General features: G+C 36.8%; 1 protein-coding gene across 1 annotated transcript in view; it reads left to right on the forward strand.

Moving 5' to 3' along the window:
- Window positions 1-244: 244 nt before the first annotated feature.
- Window positions 245-23,203, forward strand: part of LOC129268133 (low-density lipoprotein receptor-related protein 4-like) — a 34,539-nt gene continuing 11,580 nt past the window's right edge. The window contains exons 1-24 of the mRNA XM_064104915.1: window positions 245-403; window positions 1,364-1,480; window positions 1,917-2,033; window positions 3,272-3,385; window positions 4,249-4,374; window positions 6,689-6,805; window positions 7,704-7,820; window positions 8,773-8,904; window positions 9,367-9,501; window positions 9,900-10,256; window positions 10,690-10,846; window positions 11,541-11,758; window positions 12,431-12,607; window positions 13,142-13,261; window positions 13,994-14,205; window positions 16,829-17,016; window positions 17,979-18,180; window positions 18,701-18,890; window positions 19,073-19,204; window positions 19,906-20,043; window positions 20,245-20,503; window positions 21,230-21,392; window positions 21,670-21,895; window positions 22,608-22,733. Of these exons, the coding sequence (XP_063960985.1) occupies window positions 331-403; window positions 1,364-1,480; window positions 1,917-2,033; window positions 3,272-3,385; window positions 4,249-4,374; window positions 6,689-6,805; window positions 7,704-7,820; window positions 8,773-8,904; window positions 9,367-9,501; window positions 9,900-10,256; window positions 10,690-10,846; window positions 11,541-11,758; window positions 12,431-12,607; window positions 13,142-13,261; window positions 13,994-14,205; window positions 16,829-17,016; window positions 17,979-18,180; window positions 18,701-18,890; window positions 19,073-19,204; window positions 19,906-20,043; window positions 20,245-20,503; window positions 21,230-21,392; window positions 21,670-21,895; window positions 22,608-22,733 (3,913 nt within the window). The 5' untranslated portion in view covers window positions 245-330. The remainder of the gene's footprint in view (window positions 404-1,363; window positions 1,481-1,916; window positions 2,034-3,271; window positions 3,386-4,248; window positions 4,375-6,688; window positions 6,806-7,703; window positions 7,821-8,772; window positions 8,905-9,366; window positions 9,502-9,899; window positions 10,257-10,689; window positions 10,847-11,540; window positions 11,759-12,430; window positions 12,608-13,141; window positions 13,262-13,993; window positions 14,206-16,828; window positions 17,017-17,978; window positions 18,181-18,700; window positions 18,891-19,072; window positions 19,205-19,905; window positions 20,044-20,244; window positions 20,504-21,229; window positions 21,393-21,669; window positions 21,896-22,607; window positions 22,734-23,203) is intronic.

A 23,203-nucleotide genomic window follows, 5' to 3' on the forward strand; every position in this document is an offset into this window, starting at 1 on the left:
GTGATCAAATCAATCTGTAAGTATGATGTTATGGGTCCCCAGTGAACTCATGTTTTTGAAAGTTACAAATTAAAGTAGATTTTCTTTTTTTCAGAAATAGAATCTGCCTGAAGATGATGAAAAGATTGAAAAAATTGAACTCATGAAATATGACTGTACTGGGAGTTTTATTTCTATCATTTTATTAGACTTCCTGTCACTCTTTTTTTAGCATATATTCTTTATTTTGTTCTTTGTTTCATGACAGGTGTACGAGGAAGGTTAAGCTCGGACTGTAGCTGCTTGCCGTACCAGTTCTCCTGCCCTCGCTTGACGGAGGACGCGGAGTGTATGTGTATCCCTCTTAAATGGAGATGCGATCAAGATGATGATTGTGGGGACAATGGAGATGAGATAGATTGTGGTAAGATATCATAACCTTTAGTTACATGTATGATGTCATCAAGCCATTTGACATGGACATAATTATATTTTTCATCAGTATACAGATACTATGTCAGGGTTCCCACTGTCATGGAAAATCCTGGAAAAATTTGTGGTCACGGAAAGTCAGGGAATTTGGAAACTTTGTGAAAAGTCATGGAATTGCATTTACCTCTTGGCTATGGCAGCTTTCCATCTTGCTACTCTCATACTCTGCTATTATAATTGACATCACGGGAAGTCATGGAAAGCAGCAATTCAGTCATGGATAAGTCATGGAATTCTGTTTTAAAATTTCTGTGGGAACCCTGCTATGTATCTTGTGTTTTCAACTAATATGCAATAGGGAAAATATTACACAGAGGCTGGTGGCAATTTAGCCTCGAAATGATCAAAAGAGCTCTTGAAACAAAAAAAAATGAGCCCTGGAAATCTCAATTCATCTCAATGATAAAGCCTATCCAATGTTGCAGATTTAGACAGTACGTATACTAAATTATGAAAAGTAACGCAGGAAAAAAAAAAGAATTTGCCTGATATGCTAACATTTAGGAGATGATTTTGTTAGGATTCTACTCAAATACATTTCTGATTACAACTTGGCTTAAAATATTATGGTAGATATAGTATTGTGGGCACATTATGGTCTAGAAGTTCTGACTCTCATCTTTCAATCAGAGGGTCGGGGGTTCGAATCCAAGCCATGGCGTGCTTACTTTGAGCAGCAAGAAGTTTACCCAACTTGTGCTGCACTAAACCCAGGTGAGATTAATGGGTACCTGGCAGGATTAATTCCTATTTGCCCTGAGTGCTGAAAATGTTAGTTCGTGCTTAGCCAGAAATACCAATGTAAATGATGCTAGATATATTGATATCATTATTTGATTGTTATCTTGAAGTAGAATTGATAAAGCTGATTTGAAATGGTTGTTTTTTACAGAGCGTCCCACGTGTAAGGAGTCAGAGTTCAGCTGTGGTACTGGTGTATGTATCCCATCAGACTGGGTCTGTGATGGAGACTATGACTGTAAAGATAATTCAGATGAAGCAGAATGCTGTAAGTGAACGGAGTCTACATTATTTGATTTGATTAAATCGTTTTTATTTGATTTGACTTGATTTGATTTGATATGATATGATTTGATTTGATTTGATATGATATGATAGGATATGATATGATTTGACTTGACTGGATTTGATTCGACTTGACTTGATTTGACTTCATTTCAGTTGACTTGACTGGATTTTATTTTATTTTATTTGCTGAAAATCTGAAAAATGTATTGATTCTAAAGAGAATATTGTGTATAAATCAAATAAAAGGTTGTGCTAAATTACTAGTAATCAAAACAATAAACCAAAATGTTATTTATAACAGTATTCCAATGGTCTTTTTATTGCAGTATATTGTAATCTCTATCAGTCTGCTACTTGTGTGTAGTGTTGTTACTATCTTTGATGGAATGTTTCCCTTTTCTTTTTGTCTTTTACAGCACGTGTAGAATGTGAAGGGGAGGACCTGTTTAGGTGTAACAATGATCACTGTATCAGAAGTGCATTCGTTTGTGATGGTGATAATGATTGTAAAGATGGATCAGATGAAACTTGCAGTAAGTATACGAAGGCCAGGCCTGGTGGGTGTTTCATAAAGCTGTTTGTAAGTTAAGAGTGACTTTAAGAGCGACTGGCCGGTGATCCTTTCTTGTGGTAAACGGTATATATTCATTGGTGATGATTTAGCCCTTGAGATTTAGGATCACCAGTCGTTCCTCTCTTAACTTCCGAATAGCTTTATGAAACGGTCCCCTGGGTCCGGTTACACAAAGGTTAGCGATTAATCGTATGCTTGATTTTCTTGATTGATTGAACATTATACATGTAGATAATACAATCAATCTTAGAAAAATGTTCTACGATCATCGCTACGCTTTGTGTTATGGGCCCAAATGTTTCATAAAGCTGTTCGTAAAGTTACTCACGAATGGATCATGTTCTTAGGTCATAAATCAATTATATACGGATATCGCACAGCACAAGAAAGGATCACCAGTCGTGCATAAAGTCATTTGTATCTTACAAACAGCTTTATGAAACACCCACCAGCTAACCAGAACCGATACAATTTTCTCATATTTTGTTTAATTTTTCTCAATAAAATACAATTTTCTATGAAAAATCCATTGAAATCTAGATGTGGGACAGACAAGTTATAGCTGAAGGGAAGGGTGCTGAGGAACATTAGGCATGACTCAGACAAATTTTACTTTTTGTCTTGCTTGCTTAGCAAAAAGTAGCAAAAGGGAGATGGTGTTAAACACCAGCCACAACACTGTACTTGAAATGTGACTGGTGTTGGTATTGACTTTGGCAAATAGAATTTATTTCTGCAGTTGGTGTCAAGTGCTGATACTGAATGCTAATGAGGAACCGAGCATTACATATATATCTGGTGTTGACGATATACATGTAAATGTAAATCCCCATTCACCAACACCAGCACTGAGGAAAAGTAATGATTTCAAGTTCGGTGTTGGTGTTGGCGTTGGTGATCTCAAGCTAATGAACAGGTTGAAACATTACAGTAAAATCAGATTTTAAAGTTAACATGCTAATAACATTTATATATTTTGATGAACATTAATATTGACTGTTGATTTCTTTAAGTAATTTTAGGTTTTGCACTGTGGATGATGAGATTTTATTTCAAATTTAACATTCATAGATGAGACTCCTCACATAAATTAAAAGAGTCGACAAGTATTTGATATTATCATATCACAAATTCAGCTGAGAAAATCCTTCAGAATACAGGCCCGTAAGTTTGTTTATTTGTTTGTTTGTTTTTTAGTGACGGTATGTAGTGAGGGTGAGTTTACCTGTGACGGAGGGGGCTGCATCGATGAGGCATGGAAGTGTGATGGTGATAGAGACTGCAGCGATGGATCCGATGAAAAGAACTGCTGTAAGTAATCAAGATCATAGTCACCATTACAATAAAACAAGTGAAGTCTGTCTAAAGTCACCATGCAACTAGGCCAGTTGGTCCCCTTTTAAAAGGGATCTACTTTCCTTGGAGCCCAGTTTAGAAGGAGACTCCTAAAAATCACTTTATCCCTACCCCCAATCCACTTTATTAGCCTAAGGGGATGGAGTGGGGTTATTGGGATAGTGTAACTTTGAGGAAAGTAGATTTCCTTCCACTAGGGGCAAACCTGGGGCTCGTTTCATAAAACTTGTTGTCATAGCAAATTTGCACTAACAGTTAAAAGCTACTAAGATCCTTCAATCTGATTGGCTGCCAGTAAATTTGTTATAGAAATGGTGCATTTATTACTATAACTGGTCTATGTGAGACGGGACCCTGGACTAGGGAAACACAAAATAGGGGCTTTATGTACAAGTTCGTTGTCCACATATTCTGCCACCGTTTGAATCAGGTTATAGTGGTCACTTGAGGCACAAGATGGGGACAGACATAGGTTTGACTGTAATTATGATACTGAGAAATAATACCCAGTCTTTTGTTTAAATTCTCACAGGGATCGAGGGAGGGGAAAGGGGAGGAGGAGGAGGGGAGGAGGGGGGGGGGGGGTAGGAGGAGGAGGGGAGGGTAGGAGGAGGAAGAGGGAGAAGATGGAGGAGGTGGAAGTGGAGCTGATGAGGAGGAGAAGTAGGAGAAGATGAAAGAGGAAGTTGTGAGAGAGGGGGGAGGATATATATTCATCAATTTCTTTCTGTGTATTCTTCTTTGCTGAAATAAATAATTGACATAGTAATAGTAAGACATCAATTTTTATATGTTCCAATTTAATCTCTGTTCCACAGCCCACCACGACACAGGAGCCTGCACACAAGGTCAATTCACATGTAACACAGGCCAATGTATTCTAATGCATTATATGTGTGATGGGGAGAGAGACTGCGATGATAATAGTGATGAAGATCATTGTGGTACGTAATACATGTAATATATTTTTAAAAGTTATTTCATTACAAGGGAGACATTTATTCATACGTGTATGAAAAAAAAGAAAAAAAAATTCATGTAATAACATAAGAAAAAGGAAAGTGGGGATGTGACATCATAAGCCTATCCAATGAATATTCATGACGACGTGCATATAACTGTTTTCACATTATATTGCTAAACTTTAAAATTCAATAACTTTGCTATTTATTATCAGATTTTGATGAAATTTTCACCATATAGCTCTGTAAATTTTACTCTACTTATTCAGAAATAAACATTTTCAGCCCGGAGCGTCCATTTAATTATGTATAATTTCTTTAAAATTTTCTTTGCAATATTCCATTTTTTCGACCTACATGTTATTTATAGTTCACCCCCCCCCCTCCCTCTGAACAATAGGATTGCTTCTTGAATTGATGCCATTGTGCACTGATCTTACACATTTAATGATTCAAATGTCTTCAGCATTTTAGAACAAAATGATGAGTACATAATTATGTGTACATCAAGCCATTCATTAATAGAATACAACTGTATGCAGTAATCCTCAATCAGATAAAGCTTTGTAGAATTCAACCATTCATATTGTCCCACCCTTTAACCTTCCTCTAAATCAGTGCTTGACTTCATTCCAGAATGCTACATGTAAGTCTTTGACAATGAATGCTTAATTCAGGATGAGCTTATTCTTGAGTGACTAGTCTGTAGACTCAGACCCTTCTTACTACACTGTACATGTAGTGTGAAAAAATATATGAATTTTGATGATAAAACAAAATCAAATTGTCTGGAATTAAAGACTGTAAATTGCATGGTGAGTGTTTCAGAAAAAAAAAAGATTGTCACTGATTGTTATAAGCTACTGAAATCTTTATATCTTATTGGCTGTAAGCAAAATCGTCAGTGAAATGTTTCCATGGTTTTGTGTATACCCCTGAGACCATTCATTAAATACAGCACAACTTTGTCACACACTGTTAAATTGTTTCATCTTTCAACTCATATTGGGGTGTTGGAAGGAACTTGCGATCAATTGCAAGTCTATTTTCGGTCCCTAAATCAATCATATGTCTTGCAGTTAATTGCAAATTTGTGATCGATTGCTAATCTGCTCCTTGAAACAAGAAGTTTAATCTGATTTGCTATAACTAACGTTGATCTATCAGTTGTAAAATTGCAACAGAATATTTGCAATTGATCGCATATTTTTCTTGCAACACCCCCATAGTCCCATATTCTGAAATCTAGTTTAACTTGGGCCATGGACTAAGTCTGAGTTAAAGTTATTTGAAGTCGAAAATGAAAAATTTTGTTTACAACATTGTATATTTCTTAAGTTTTCCTTGCTCTTTCCCCATGTTCAAAGACAATTATGACTAATCTGTATGTCAAGTGAGCAGGTAAATTACACCTGTAATAAAGATTTGTGTCACAAAAATCCATAGTTAAACCCCAACTTTAGACTAAAGTTTGAATTACACCCGATTTCAGAAAACAAGCATAGAGTATGATTTTGTAGACTAGCGATTGGTAATGACCTGGGATGTTCTTAGTGCTTTGTATCAGTGGCTCACAAAAAAAATCTTTATTGTCTGTGTCTTAAGTATGTTAAGGGATTGGTGGATTGCAAAGGCTGTATATTGATTCTGTTCTATTGTCTTGGTCTTTACCAAATAAGCTTTCATTTATCATCTTCTATTGTTGAGAGATTATTAGGATCTTTTGTTACTTCAGCTGCACAAATCTGAGTTGAGATTGGAGCTTTTAAAGGGGAACGTCACCCTGACATAAGGGTTTTTTCAATAAATGTACCCCAAAAAAATATCTAAATGAAAGCTATGAAAAATATATCAAAGGAAAGCATTGTGGATATTTTGGCCCATATTCTTGACAGAGGTTTTGATGGTACCATATGGTAAAAAAGCATGGACTATGCATATTTTGTACTTGATTATACTTTTTTCATTGTGTACACTAAAATAATCCAATTAAATGCACGCATTTGGCGCTAAAAAATGTGCATGTGTACCATGGTACAATTGAAACCTAGTTTTGATAATACGGGCCTTTAAGTTTTTATTTTTGTCGCTTCACAAGCGAGCAAGCCTCCCCAATATGTCATCTGATATGAATTTCATAAAGTGCAGAAAAATTGAAAGTTAGGTTATAAATTTGTGTATTCAATATATCATCAGACACATCATTTCATACTTATTTTTCAATCAATTTTTTGTTTGTTTCAACAAAGTTGATTTCTCCCATTAAAAGAATGTTTCTCTTCTATTCCTTTTACAGCTAACATTACATGCAGAGATAATGAGTTCCTGTGCGCTAATAACATATGCATCACAGCGCAGTGGTATTGTGACGGTGACTATGATTGTGAGGACCAGTCTGATGAGCAGAACTGTCGTAAGTTTTCCTTATTATGTTGTACAGAGTTACATGTACAATGTACATGTTGTAATTCATAATAATGATGATAATGATAATGATAATAATAACAACAACAAAAACAACAACAACAACAATAATAATATAGATACATTTACCCAGGGAAGCCACTTCAGTTCTGAAAACTGTTCTCCCAGCGGGCCCTGCTATTATTATTACCCCGGCTTTAGCTGGGCTGCCTAGGCACTCAAAGCATTCAAGGAATTTATTCCTACTGGGTACCCATTCACCTCACCTGGGTTGAGTGCAGCACAGTGTGGATATTTATGCCATGGCTGGGATTTATGAATAACAGGCATTAAATTTTGTATACATTTTAGGACAAGGCCTCTTTTCCATAGGGTACATCTGTATATCACAGCATATTTGGGAAAATAATAAAATGCACATCAACCCTGACTATAAAGTTATTTCTCGAGTATGTGATCTGTCTTTTATCTTCTGAGATTGACAGAATTCTACATGTATGTGATGATTCATGTTCCACCTAAACCCTTAATGTATTTATTCTTCCGCCATTGATAGTATTCAGGAGAATTTCTATTTCTTTTCTATTTCTGTTGTTTACATGTATATTCTACAATATCTATTATTGTCTAACCTGTCTGTAAAGGCCAGTCATGGTCACTGAAGACAGATGGCCTTTATAGACAGGATCCATGATACATATTCCATTAATACAAATTGGAGAAAATGGGGGACAATATCTGCATCCACTAAAGACAGGCTTGTACTACAGAAAGGCGGCCACTGGAATAGGTTCGACTGTATCTTGTCATGCCACGAGCACCAAAATTTGGACATGTGCACTATATAGGTAGCCAATAATATTGATATAATTTTCTTATCTTTGCAGCGGTAACAACGTGTCTGTCCAACCAGTTCCAATGTGCTTCAGGGCGGTGTATTACAGCAGCCTGGGAATGTGACGGGGAGAATGATTGTGGAGATAATAGTGATGAGGAATCTTGTAGTGAGTAGATAAAAATTATATAAGGTCTGGTGGGTGTTTCATAAAGCTGTTTGTAAGTTACAAGCGACTTAATGAACAACTGGTGATCCTTTCTTGTTGAAAATTTTGCGCACCAAATTTTCATTGGTTTAGATAATAGTGATGAAGAATCTTGTAGTAAGAAGATAGAAATGATGATAATAATAATGATGAAAAATACCCATTTGTGATTCAGGCGGGGCGCAAGGGACGCTTGCCCCTCTGTTATTTGTAAGATCTATTGAATATTGTGATTGTGGAGACAATATATAGTGATGAAGAATATTGTAGTGAGTAGATAGAAATGATGATAATAATAATGATGAAAAATACCCATTTGTGATTCAGGCGGGGTTCGAGGGACGCTTGCCCCTGTTATTTGTAAGATCTATTGAATATTGTGATTGTGGAGACAATATATACATGTAGTGATGAAGAATATTGTAGTGAGTAGATAAAAATGATGATAATGATAAAGATGAAAAATACACATTTGTGATTCAGGCGGGGCTCAAGGGACGCTCGCCCCTTTGTTATTTGTAAGATCTATTGAATATTAATATAGCTATTGAATATTGAGAAAATAGCCATGCTTCTATTTTTAAATTTGCTCTTTTGCACCACAGATATCAAATACCAAATAATTTGTTATGTATTGATGATAATGATAATGATGATAAAGATGGTACTGATAGTGAAAATCATAATAATCATGATAAACTACATGTAATATTACTGATCGTAACGATGAGATCTATGATAATGGTGGTAATGATATTGATGATAATGATGGTGTTTATGATGAAACTTACAAAAATGATGATAATGAAGATAATGATGATAATGATGATTATGATAATGATATAATATTTAACAATAGTAATAAGAATGATAATATGCTTAAACGTGTGTACATGTATTTACCTTTTTACAGGACCAACCCTATGCAACGTAAACCAATTCAAGTGCAATAATAATCGTTGCGTAGGGAACAGGAAAGTTTGTAACGGTCGAGACGATTGTGGTGACGGTAGTGATGAGTTAGTTGAACCGGATGGACCATGCAGTAAGTCATAATTACAATCTACATTTATATACCAAATTTGTATTGTGCGTACTTGTATTGCGTGGTGCCCTAAGTCTCTGCCTTGTCTGAGCCTATGCTTTTCTGTTCGATTCTACTCAAAGAAGACCTACAATGATTAAAAACCCTACACCTGCAGTATAAAGACATATATACATTAAAATATAAAAGTGGAAATTATATTGAATATATGTACATTAAATTTCAGGCCTTTCATGTAAAGGCTTTTGTATGTACTCTACCTCTTTAAAACTCTTAAAACTGCTGAGTGAGTGGCTGCACAGACATAGGTCACTATTTTTTTTTCAATCTTAAAGTGGCAGTCCTTGGTTTCTTGCAGGAAATTGATATATTTGCACAGATATTTGTTAGATTTTTATAACTTTAACATTATTAGTTTGGACTTTTTTTTATTAATGTCATTTCTGTATTATTTTCCCGCAGATATTATTGATCCCTTCTCATCATGTGGTTCCGATAATGGAGGTTGTGAACACACATGTACAGATGTCAGTTCAGGTGTTCGCTGCTCCTGCAGAGAGGGCTATACATTGGATATCAATGGAAAGACTTGTAGAGGTAGGTAGCAGCAAAAGCTGTGCTTTGTTACAGGGTAGGTTGTATTTTCTAGCTTAGGTTACCCTTCAATTTCTTTAAAAGCAAATTGGAGCTCCTTTCAACTGAAGTTTGTTGATTTGCATTGATGACAATGATGATGATGATGATGGGGACTGTGATAATGATGAAAATGGTGATGATGAATATGATGAGGATGATGATGATGATGATCTTGCAACACCCAATTAGATCCCAGTATTTTGACTCCAGATTTGCTGTATCAAAATACTTGAATATTGGCTCCTTCCTTTTCTCCCTTTTCTGTACGAACAACGTCATTATCTTCTCCGTATTTTCCCTTCATCTATTTCATCTAGACATCGATCTCTAACTTCTATTTCTATCTTTATCCTACCCAGACATCAATGAGTGTCTCGTGGAAGGCATCTGCAGCCAGGTATGCACCAACACCAGAGGTTCCTTCCTCTGCACCTGTGTGGAGGGTTACGAACTACGACTCGACGGCAAGACATGCAAAGCCCAGGGTCCAGAACCCTACCTCCTCTTCGCAAACCGCATCGACATCCGGCGGCTGGAGCCTCTGCATTCCAGCTTCACCCCGATCCTGAGAGGGCTAGAGAACGCCATCGCCCTTGATTATCATATCGAGCAGCAGCTGGTGTTTTGGTCGGATGTGAGCTTGGATAGCATCAAGAGGGCGTACCTCAATGGCACGGAAGTCATGGATGTCGTTTCCACGGGATTAGAGAGTCCAGGTAAGATACAATGATGAGTATGACGATTATTACAATTTTTTCATTATGATAATTACAATGATGATGGTGGTGGTTTTAGTAGTGATAATGATGATGATGATGACGACAATGATATGATGATGATGATGATGACGATGACGATGATGATGATGAAGATGATGATGATGATGGTGATGATGGTAATGGAAATGGATGGTTCATAAGCATTCCTTCTACTATAGACTTCCTTTTACTTTATTGTGATGTCATTGTGAAAGAGGACTTTTTTCCCAGCGAGAAATATGATAATGACTGAATTTTCAATATCTTAAATAACTATATTAATTGGTTTAGCTTGTCCAGTATGTAACTGATATTTTTGGCATTGACTGGTAATAACTGATTCTCTGAAATAGATTTTTGATTGAATGAATTTGTGATGTACTTTTCTCAGGTGGAGTGGCAGTCGACTGGATAGGTAATAAACTATTCTGGAGTGATTCAGGAACGTCCAAGATTGAAGTGTCACATCTTGATGGTTCCTCACGCTCAGTTCTTATCTGGGAAGGTCTGGAGAAACCAAGAGCTCTGGCTTTACATCCTGTCAAAGGGTAAGTCTGTTGGTTTGTTTTAAATGGAATTGTTTTGTTGATTGATTGCCTGATTGATTGATTGATTGATTGATTGATTGATTGATTGATAGGTTGGTTGGTTGGTTGATTGATTGGTTGATTGATTGATTGATTGATTGATTGATTGATTGATTGATAGGTTGGTTGGTTGGTTGGTTAGTTGGTTGGTTGGTTGGTTGGTTGGTTGGTGGGTGTGTGGATGGATAGATGGATTGATTGATTGATTGATCGATCGATGATTGAGCGATTGATTGATTGATTGGTTGAATGCTGGATCGAATGCTCAAGACACTTTTCATATTTGCTACGTTTAAGTGAGCTTAGTTAAAACAAGTTGTAATCCTACCTACATTTTGATATGGTTAAATCCATTAAGTTTATTGAATAAGATTGAAATATATTATTCTGCATGATGTATCATCTCATGTCATGAAGTGGGTGCACTTTTTAATTATTGTGATATTTGAAAAGTTATTTCTTTGCTTTACTGCATGTTTACCCTTGAATGACTTGACAAGATAAATACATTTTTACACAACAGTTCAGTATGGGAACATTACTCCCAGAACATGTTCCACTAAAAAGTTATGTTTTTTTTTAGAAAAAAGAACACTATTTTGAAAAAGAAGGAGTTAGTTTTATATTTCATATGTTTACTCCATTTGTTGAACAGCATGATTTACTGGACAGACTGGGGAAGTCTGCCTAAGATCGAGAGAGCCAACATGGACGGTTCCGGGAGACAGGTCGTCGCTGATACAACGCTCTTCTGGCCCAATGGTCTTACTTTGGACTACGCAACTGACAAACTGTTCTGGGCGGATGCCAAGCATCACTCTATTGAGAGTGCTAACCTGGATGGGAGCGGGAGAAAGATCGTCATTAATCAAGGTAATGGGATCATCTGAGGAGCATTTCATCAACATTAATCGTCTGACAAGTTGTCAGATCTTGAAAACTTTCCTTGATTTTGTTTGGCTAAAAAGCACTGTTACTATGGCAACCGTCGGACAAAATTGGACTTTCGGATAAAAAATCTGAAAAGTACTTTCATGAAACGCTTCCCTGATAATCCAAAGTGTTCTGGCCATTGAATCTCTTTTGAACTGTTATAATTCATAATTTGTATTTATCTCACTCTCTGTAATGATTTTCATTTCTTTAAACATGACCGTTTCAGCAATTATCTGACAAATTTTGGTAATTGGATAGTAGAAAGCTACAGGAGAAAACAACGATATCCTGATATTTTTAGATTATCCTTGCAGGAGAAAGTATTTAATATTTAATAATAAAAATACGCAGATATTATACTTATATTTTGTGTTTCAAAATTACTATCAGTGAATGACTTTTCTTGTAAATGGTTGCAATTTGCTCCACTTTTTCTTAAGACTGCTACATAAAAATTATTTTGTGTAGCAGATGTTACATACATGTAGGACTGTATAGAACTAAGTTGAGACCAAAAACACTAATCATATGTGTGAAGCAAAACTATTCCTCGACTATTAAGTATTAAGAAAAAAAATCATGAGCATTGATTCACCTGTCACTTTGCAGGTCTGCCACACCCATTTGCGATCACCCTGTTTGAGGATTACATTTACTGGACGGATTGGCATACTAAGAGTATCAACACGGCTAACAAGTTCACTGGGACAGATCTAACCATCATCCAAGGGCAGCTGCATTTCCCTATGGATATACATACCTTCCATCCTCAGAGACAACCTAATGGTTAGTGTACACAGAGGGTTTGATGGAAGTCTGGATGGTGGTGGTGGTGATGGTGGTGGTGGTGGTGGTGGGGGTAGTGGTTTGTGATTGCAATGATGGTGGTAGTAGTGGGAGTGATGGTGATGATGATGATGATGACTATGATGATGGTGGTGGTGGTGGTGGTGGTGGTGATGATGATGATGATGATGGCAAAGATGAATTTGATGGTGATGGCTAAAACTCGAACAAAGATGATAGGGATGATATGACGATGATGATGATGATGATGATGATGATGATGATGATGGCAAAGATGAATATGATGGTGATGGCTAAAACTTGAACAAAGATGATAATGCTGCTGCTGGTGATGATGATGATGCTGGTGATGATGATGATGATGATAATGTTATCGGTGATACGTGCAATAGCATTAGCTACATGTTCATCATAAACAATCTATTATGTGGTAAATATATCAAGCATTTTATTATATCCTAACTTTTTAGACCATCGATTGATATACTTTGTTTATATTGTTCCTTTTTCTAGGGAGTAATCTCTGTCTGATGTCTTCGTGCAGTCATCTATGTCTGCAGAGAGGAACAATAGATATCACCTGTGGCTGTCCTACTGGTTTCAAACTCATCAATAGGACTCACTGTGCTGAGAGTAAGTACACAAAGACAGTTGGATAACTAGCAGGGAAAAAAACTAAACAGAGTCTGGGGGGGGGGGGGGGATTAGCCCCAAAATGGTCGAAAGAGCCCTGGAAAGTGAAAAAAACGATACCTGGAAATCCCCATTCATTGCACTGTGATATGAATGTTGCAGATTTAGGAAGTAAGTTGTGAAAAGTAAGCCCCCCCCCCCAAAAAAAAATAATAATAATTGCCTGGATGGCTCTCACCTCTAAAGCTTTAGTTAAGGATCAGTAATGTGAATTTTACTCGAGTATCATCAAACTGCTTGGCCAATCCCACATAAGTGAATTTGCTGTTGAATATATTTTCAGCCATTTATTTGTAAGAATTTGTTTTGTTTCATATCCAGCACTTTCTGTTATGTTTTAATTTTTCTTTTAATAAGATTTTTTAGCATGCAGCTTACAAATTTAGTGATTGGAAATAAGAAAGCTACAGACGAGATTAATTTCCTGAAATGTCAGCCTGTTCCCTGCTTTAAAAGTACTTTGATATCAGAAACAAAAAAAATGCAGATATTTATTTATTTGCACAAGTTTATCCAGTAAAGCACATTTTCTATCCTCGACATCATACTGTAGTAGTGCATATTTCTCATTTAATCTACTAATTGTTTTATTTTTGCCCCTTAAATGTTTGATTTTGGAGATGATTAGCAGCATGGCATGTAATTATTTCCTTTTTGTACCTTTCCGTGTAGCTATTGACAGCTACCTCCTGTTCAGCAGAGAAACCGACATCAGACGGATCTCCTTTGATACGGACGACGGCTCCGATGTCGTGTTGCCCTTGTCTGGTCTCAAACAAGCGGTGGCGCTAGACTGGGATGATGTTGATGGGGGTTTTGTCTACTGGGGCGACGTGAGCACCAATAAGATCAACCGGGCTCGTTGGAATGGATCAGAGCAAGAAGTATGTTCGCCCAATTTCTTTCTATTCTCATTCAGGTTCATATTATTGCTAGGAAAGTTGATGATTTCAAGTTTGATGTTGGTGTTGGGAGCGCAGTTTAGTGAGCCTTCCACAGCTCCACTAAGTTCTTCTCTGTTTCTTAAATTCCAAAATCAGGTTTAATTTAAACTCTGGTCTAAAGTTGTGGTTTAACTATGGATAGCCAATTGTGACATAAATCTCTAACACTACCGTTTCAATCTACAAGTCATTTGACTCATATTATGCATAACATTATTTGAATAATAACCGAAATAGTTTTCTTCATCACTAAATATGCTGAAACAAAATTGTAAACAAAATTTTACACCTTCACATAATTGTAGCATAGAGATAAACTAGACTTCAAGACACGGGTCCAATGTATTATGATAAGATAACGAATTCAGTTAATGGGGACATGAACATCCATGATTTCTGAATGTATATTCCAGCGCTCGACACAGGTCATTCATTATCAGAATACCAGATTCCCAAAGTTACAACACCATGGGAAATCTGATTAAGAAATTTCAGACTTGTCTCAACCTTGGGAGTGTTTCATCAAGCATCTTGTCAGTGGCTTTCACTGAGCACTTTTAGAAATGTACGTCCACATAATGGACTGGTACGAAATGACGTCATTTTTTGGCCTGCCATATGCCTCAGGTCTTCACACACGTCCACTATCAAAATCGAGAACCTCGCCACATCCATTTTGCGGTTCTCCTAAATCATAGACGACGTGCACGTGAGTGACGTCATTTTAACCGTTCAAGCCCAGCATGAAGATCAACATTTCCCTTTTAAAAGACAGTTTTCAGTGACTTTTCACAAAATTAATGTAAGTTGTACGATGCATTATGTTTATCATATTTGAAATTGCTTTCTGATCTCGAAAATATACATCAATATATATCCCAACTCGCATAAAAAGGAATCAAAGCAAGTGAAAGGGCACATGTGCACAAGTTGCACCTTCGCATCACCCGACCGGGTCGCCGGGTGATGGTGCGCCAGACCTTCCGGGTCGGGCAGCGTGTCATGACCCGCTGGTTATCGCGCTGTTTCAAGTGGACGTACGTACACGTACAAGTCGAGTGAAATCTAAAGTATTCGCATCTGTAGTGAACGAGGGCAGACGACGACGTTGACTCGAACGATCAGAGGACTGCTACGTCGTTCACGTTCACTGCTCCTAAAAGCCCTTACTGACTAATTTGCTGTGAGCCAATCTGATGCAAGGATTTCAGTAGCTTATAACAGTTGTCAGTGAAAATCCCAGACTATTGTTCTATGAAATGTTCCCCTAGTTTAATGGTTAGTAGTAATAATATCTTTTCATCTTTCCTAATTAGATTCATAAACATGCATATTGGTAGATTTTTGTGTTGCCAATGAAAATATTCAGACATTATGAGACATGCATTGACTAACATTTTATTTCCCAATTTATCAAATGTTCAATTTTATTCCATTGCATTTCAAGTATATGCCCATATATGGTAAGTCTATCAGTGTATGCACCTTGGCATGTGATGTGCTTGCAGTTTGAATCCCAGGATATGTGGAATCCTTTGGCATAATGTCAAAGTTTGCATACATGCACAGTATTTTTTCTGTTTAGTGTCTTTGGTTATGTTATTTTTAATATATTTTTTTTATTTATACTTTTTCCTTTCCCATTCACGTTTGTTGTGTCTGTTTGCTTGCACGAATGATGACACACAGCTTGAATTTTATTACACATTTGGGATGATTTTTTCACTGATTGGGAATGTCTTTCGTCAAAAGGAGCTACTGCACCTAAATTCTTTTGCCAGCGTATGCAAACATACATGTAGCAAGCCTTCTAATCATTTATCAAAAAAATTTATCTGGGTATTAAGAATTGTCATTTATTAAAATTATAAAATGATTTCTTGATACCAAGATGTGTATGCATGATTAGATTGGATTAGAATTCTTGATATGATTGAATGATAAAATGGCTTCATTGGATTGTCATTTGTATGTCGGCATACCCTGGCCAAAATATCTAGGTGTGGCAAACCTTAAGTATGAAAGTTAGAGCCTGATGTATTAATCAATATCTTGTATGTGTACATAAGTGGTATCTTGCGCATGGTAGATATATATATATATATATATATATTTTTCCATGTAAGTTGGATAATTTTGTTTGATATTGTTAAATGATTACCAATTAGGCTGTCTTAAGTTTGATCACCTAATATCCCACGTGGCCTTTTATTCAAATGTGCATGAACAGTGCATGAGGTTACTATGTGTTCTATCCTTATGTTCATTCTATTGCACGAAATCGTTATGCTGTGCACAATGGGGTGAATTAAATACATCCTCAACGAGAGTGGATAGATCATATAATAATAATAATATAGGGTATTTATATTGCGCACATATCCACTTTGTTAGGTGCTCAAGGCGCTCCTACATGTATATACATGTCATGGATAAACATGCATGTCATAACCCTTATCCCCCCTTGTTTCCCCCTAACGAATGCTCACAGATATTTTAAAGTGATAATGTAAGATTTATTTTGATGAAACTGGTAATCCTAATTGTTCCTTTCTCAATACAGATGATCCTATCCAACAACATGGACAGTCCTGCTGGCTTGGCCATAGATTGGATCACCAGTAAAATCTACTGGACTGAAGCCACTAATAACCGCATTGAGGTGGCTAACGTTGATGGTTCTATGAGATCGGTCCTGATCTGGGAGGACCTGGACCGGCCGAGAGATATCATTGTAGACCCAATCTCAAGGTAAGACACATGCTATTTCATTTTCATTACTTTAATTATTGTCATTTACATTTAGAAAAACCAATGAAAGTGCTATATTTTTCTATTACTAACAAAATATGCTAATTGCTCTTTTAACAAAGGGTTGTTTATTTGTATTTCAAAATTTCTGATCTGGGGTCATTTTGCAAAATATAACCCACCAATCTTTAAAATGGTAAGAAGCTAGCTACCTAGGATATTGAAGGAAATATAGAGCGATGCAGAGGTACAGCATGTCTGAAGCATGGAGGTGGAAAGACTTTAATATAGAACACTCAATTTGAATTGCTTATGGTCAAGTGGGCTTAAGCGCAGGTTAAAGCTCTACACTGCACAATCATAATGATCTTGATGGCTATTATCACTGGTAATTTTTAAAGTTATGCATTGATAACAATGATGTTTATGGGTTGAAATTAGACCAAACAATAAGAGTAAGAAACTTAAAGGTGAAGACAGAAGTCGCATCAAACAAATGTTTTATGAGAAAGTCTTTTAAATCAAGGTTAATTGTCACCATATTATCATATATCTCGATCTAATACATTAATGAAAATTTATCTTTGTAAAATCATGCAATCTTAGCGATAATTCTGATGATCACTAACACAGAATAGCATATGTGGGACAGTGTATTAATATTGCTTGGAAAAATACCACACATTTTATGAAATTCCATGCTTATTTTCCTCATTTCTCAGCAATAATGCATTTTGTTCCAGAGCCAATTGGCACATATTTTTTTATTTATATACATGTATACATACAAACACTTGGGTGGTAATTTTATTGGATTCTGTTCGAACTCATTTTGCGATCATTACAACAACTGGTATTTATCTTTATCATAATATTCACTTGGTCTGGCAGATTTAATGGAAGCTTGGCATAATAACAAATTGGCTTCATCTTTTTACATTTCTTATTACTTTTTTTTATAGCTTGATATATTGGACAGATTGGGGATCAGACCCCAAGATTGAGCGCTCCAGTATGGATGGGTCTGAACGTCGGGTCCTGGTCTCCTACGGGCTGTTCTGGCCTAATGGGTTAGTCCTGGACCGGGATGAACAGAGGTTATACTGGGCTGATGCTGGGACTAAGAGAATCGAGTTTACCAGTCTAGATGGAAGTTATAGAGAGGTGAGGAAATAAAATAGTATAATTAAAAAGAAGAAATGTTTTGTTTTGATTTAAGTATCTAAAAAGTTCTAAATTATTTAAAGACAATATTGGAATGGAAGAATAAAAAAAAGAATAGAAAAGAAGAAAAGAATAAAGTATATTTATAAACAGTATATGGACAGTACATAAAACATATATATAAAGTGTAAGAAAGATAAATAATTGAATTTTGATTTCAAGCAGTAAATGGGGATCTTGCTACTTTATAAAGGGAAGAAATTTCATTATTATTTGAGTTCTATTTATTTATTTTTTTGTTTTATTTCTGGCAAAAGGAATACTAGAAATTACAAATGAAAGAAAATTGAAAGACCCATCGACTGATAGCCAGGAATAGCCAAAATGACAAATTCGAATGTTCTCTGGCTATACATCTTGATATATATATTTGTAAATTTTTTTAATGAAATACTCTTGTAAAGTGGGTATTGATATAGTGTTCTCTCTTTACAATCAATTTTCTTGTTTTCTCCTTAAGATTCTTATCAGTCTGAATGTCCCTCACCCATTTGGCTTGGCCATTCACAATGACCAAATCTACTGGACGGATTGGGAGAGAAAGAGTGTTGAAAGAGCCAATAAGATGACTGGTCTGAATAGGGAAACTGTCAGAGCTGGACTGGAGGACTTGATGGATATCAAAGTATTTCACCACAATCGACCAACAAGTAAGATTAGATTTTGATAATTGAAAGGGTTCTACAGTCTGAAAATGATAATATCTAAATAAATAGAGACAAACTAAAGAGGAAAATGCTTGTGGGATTCCTGATTAAAAAAACTTGGCTGAGACTTTTGACAAGGTACCTAAAAACATGCTTTCTTCTACCCGATCATCTTTTCCACTTAGGAACCAGTCCATGTGACGTCAACAACGGCGGGTGCAGCCATCTTTGTCTTCTCTCTTCATCACCTGAGGGGTTCACCTGCGCCTGCCCTACCGGTATCATGCTTGGCGATGATGGCTTCACCTGTAACCAAGGTAACCATATCAACACCCATTCTCTGTGATAATGACACCCTGGGCTAGGTGACACGACATATTCTCTTGCGACATTTGCTCTTGGTTTTAATATCTCAGAGGGCATGGGGTTAGAGTTAAGATTGTAATAGAGTGTTGGGTTCAGAACAAAGTAAAGATGAGAATTAGGGTTTGTTTAGTTTTGGAGGTTAGGTTTTAGGTTCAGCTCAACATGCAGATTTTCCATCAGAGCAATTGTCACTAGTGGAAATGTCCTGGAGCCCTTTCAAATTCTAATGCCCCACCAGCCATCAGGAAATTATCACATTCAACTGTCATCTTCTTTTTTCTTATTGCACTCCCGGTGCTGTCCTTTCACACTGCCTTACTTAATACACTGCTAGCCTCAGTGCCTCTCTCACAAGCCTTGGATATTGTTTGTAACTTTTTTTAGAATTGTTCCTATATGTGGTTTAGTGTTAAAATGTGCCCTATAAAAAGTTTCCTATATAGGAAACTTTTTCTATATATTTACATATATATGTAAATAGTCTTGAAATGTGCTCTGTAGAAAATTTCTTATATGCCCTATAGAAAAGTGGCATTGCCCTAGAAATAATGAAATATAAAGCCTGCTTTAGACTGCAAGAAAGGATATTTTTAAAAATAGCCCTCAATCTATTAATCAATAAGGTTTACATTATTATTTTCATTTTTTTCAGATCTTGATAAGTTCTTGGTATTTGCTCATAAGACTGATGTCCGAATAGTCTCCCTTGAAACCCAGTATGCTGTTGATGTGGTGTCACCAATTGACGAAATTACAAATGCAGTGGCAGTTGATGTCGATACAGTCCAACGTAAGTCTATTTCCTTTTCTAGTTATACAAGCATTTATGATAAATAATTATGATAATTCTTTTTTACCTAGGGTAACCAATTCATCTGCGAGCTGTTCTTCCACCGGGCCCTGCGCAACATTTTGTGCTCCATACCTTGGTGTATTTGATTATATTATAGAAAAATTATCATAACATGATACATCATTGTTTTGATCACAGGCAAGCTGTACTGGGCAGATAAGATCACCCATACAATCATGCGGTCAAGCTTGAATGGCTCGGACGTTGAAACCGTCCTGGACACCTGTTTGGACACGGTGGAAGGAATCACCGTGGATAGCGGCGGTCAGAAACTATACTGGACAGACGCAGGCAGGAAGAGGATAGAGGTAGCTGATGTGAACGGATCAAACAGGAAAGTCCTGGTGTGGAGGGATCTGGAAGAACCACGCGGGATTGCTCTGCATACTAAGAGAAGGTACAGAGAAATAAAGAGAGATAGATGAAGAGATAGAGAGATAGATATAGAAGTAGAAAGAAAGACAGTGACAGGGAAAGAGTTAAAGAGAGTATGAGCAACAATGAGAGAGAAAGAGAGTGAATGAGAAAGAAAGAAAGTGAGAGAGATAAAAAAATCAATGAAACTTTATTTTGAAAGAAAGAGAGGGGGAAATGAGAGAATTAAAGAAGGTATGGGGCACATAATCGCCACTAGCATAGGACGTAATTCTAATATTTCAAAGGTGTTGTTCTACACTCTGACTGCTAAATTTCTGAGGCTAGTTCTTTATATTCAAGGGTTACATTTTATGTTCAATGAGCAGTTATGCTGTGAAAACAAATCTTACTATTTTTGTCAATGTTTTTAACATTATTTATAACATTCCTTGGGGTGAGTTAAGAAAAGATGATCCCCCCAAAATATTCCTATTTGAAAATACATGATTTAGGGGCGATTCAGGCTGTTATTAGGACGATATTGCCCATTTTCTACGCTGATGGCCACATATACATGAGAGCTACATTTCTTAGAGGTTACCTAAAAAACTGCATATTGCTGGATTACGATCTATGATAGGTTCAAATACAATCAGTCTGATTTTATGGTTCTACTTTGAAACTTCCTTGCCCCCCTCCATTCTTAGGGTATTTCCCCTCTCAGTGATCATGTTTTAAGCAAATCATTGTCTCTTATCGATCTCAGATTAATGTTCTGGTCAGATTGGGGATCACGACCTCGCATTGAACGATCCTCCATGGATGGCACGAGAAGACAAGCAATCGTCACTTCCAACTTAGAATGGCCTAACGGGGTCTGTGTCGATCAGACTATTGATAGGATATTCTGGGTTGATGCAAGGACTGAGGTGAGGATTGTGTGATAGTGATGATGATGATGATGATGATAATGATGGTGATGATGATGATAATGATGGTGATGATTATGAGGATGTTGATGATGATGATGATGTTGATGTTGATAATGATATTTATGGTGATGGTGATGATGATGATGATGATAATGATGATAATGATGGTGATTATTATGAGGATGTTGATGATGGTGATGACCATGGTGGTGATGATGATGAGGAGGAGAAGGATAATGATAATAATAATAATCCATATTGCTTTACCTTACAGCGTGTGGAATCCTGCGCTCTGGACGGCAGCTCACGGAGGCTCCTCGTCTACGATGGCGTCAGTCACCCGTACGGTCTCACCGTCCTGGATGACTATATCTACTGGACAGACTGGGATACCGGTGCTATTCATCGAGCTGAAAAGCAGGATGGGGGCGGGGCCATCGACATCTTGGGAAACTTTGATAGTTTGATGGACATCAAGGCTGTCAACATGCAGGACAAAGGTAAGTTATTTCTCTCAGGATATTCTTTAAGTTCAAGCTGACAAATTAATCCAGTGTACACAAGAATTGAAAAATCAAGGAGGTAAAATATGAACCCACAGCATGGGATCAAAGCATGTGCATGTGGTAAATACAGTTGAATAGGCACTAGCTATTTCTTTTGTTTCTGTTGCAAGGCCTTGCTAGTGACAGTGATCACCTGTAGCGGAGAAACGAACAGTTACTTATAAATGCCAGTTGTAGTAATGATCTAAAAGTGAGTTTGAACAGAATCTAATAAAATAACCAAAGTTTTTTATATACTGTATGTATAAATGAAAAATATGTCCCAAATTGTCCTGGTAGAAAATGTTAATTGCTGAGAAAGTGACAAAACAAGCATGGCTCTCCAGAAAACTGTTGGGTCTTTTCCCAAGCAACAACACTTTGTTCTGCATGTCCTTATCTGTATTGGTACAATTCAGTGTGGTCATTTTCAGTCAAGATTGTAAGGTTTATGTAAACAAACCAGGGCCCCATAACACAAAGGTTAGCAATTATTCGCTAATTTGAAAGAACAATTCTGATTGGTTCCTAGTCAGTCTTTGTGTTACGGAGCCCAGAACTAGATCTTTCTTGATATGAATACAATTCACCTAATGAAATCATTGTTAGCTGCAATTACAGGTACTTATCTTTAATCAATGTTATCAATTGCTTGTTCTTGGTTCAGGGGAGAATGTTTGTGGGTCTGATAATGGTGGATGCAGTCATCTCTGCTTACCGAACCCACAGGGTTACTCCTGCGCCTGTCCAACTGGTATCATCATAAATCAAGATAATAGGACGTGTCCTGATGGTAAGTAGATGTGGAAGTAGAATGTTGGTGGAGATGATAATGGTGGTGGTGGTAGTGGTATGATGATGACGACAATGATGTAGGTAGTGGTACTGGTAGTGATAATGACGTTGATGGTGGTGTTGATGATGATGATATGGTGGTGGAGCTGGTGGTGGTGGTAGTGGTGGTGAGGATGATGTTGATGATGATGATATGGTGGTGGAGCTGGTGGAAGTGGTAGTGGTGGTGAGGATGATGTTGATGTTGATGATGACGACGATGATACAGGTGATGAAGATGAATTAATGTAATGACCATGAAAGTAATCATGATGGTGAAAATGATGATGAATGGACAAAGACCATTACTCTGATGATGGTGAAGATGATTATGATGATGATAATATTAGTGATTGACTTCAATGACCATGAAGGTGGTGATCAGAATAAATGCAGCTATGCTGTGTTGCTGTTAACCCAAGGTTGAAT

Source organism: Lytechinus pictus, chromosome 9 (genome assembly GCF_037042905.1).
Source record: "Lytechinus pictus isolate F3 Inbred chromosome 9, Lp3.0, whole genome shotgun sequence".
NCBI lineage: Eukaryota > Metazoa > Echinodermata > Echinoidea > Temnopleuroida > Toxopneustidae > Lytechinus > Lytechinus pictus.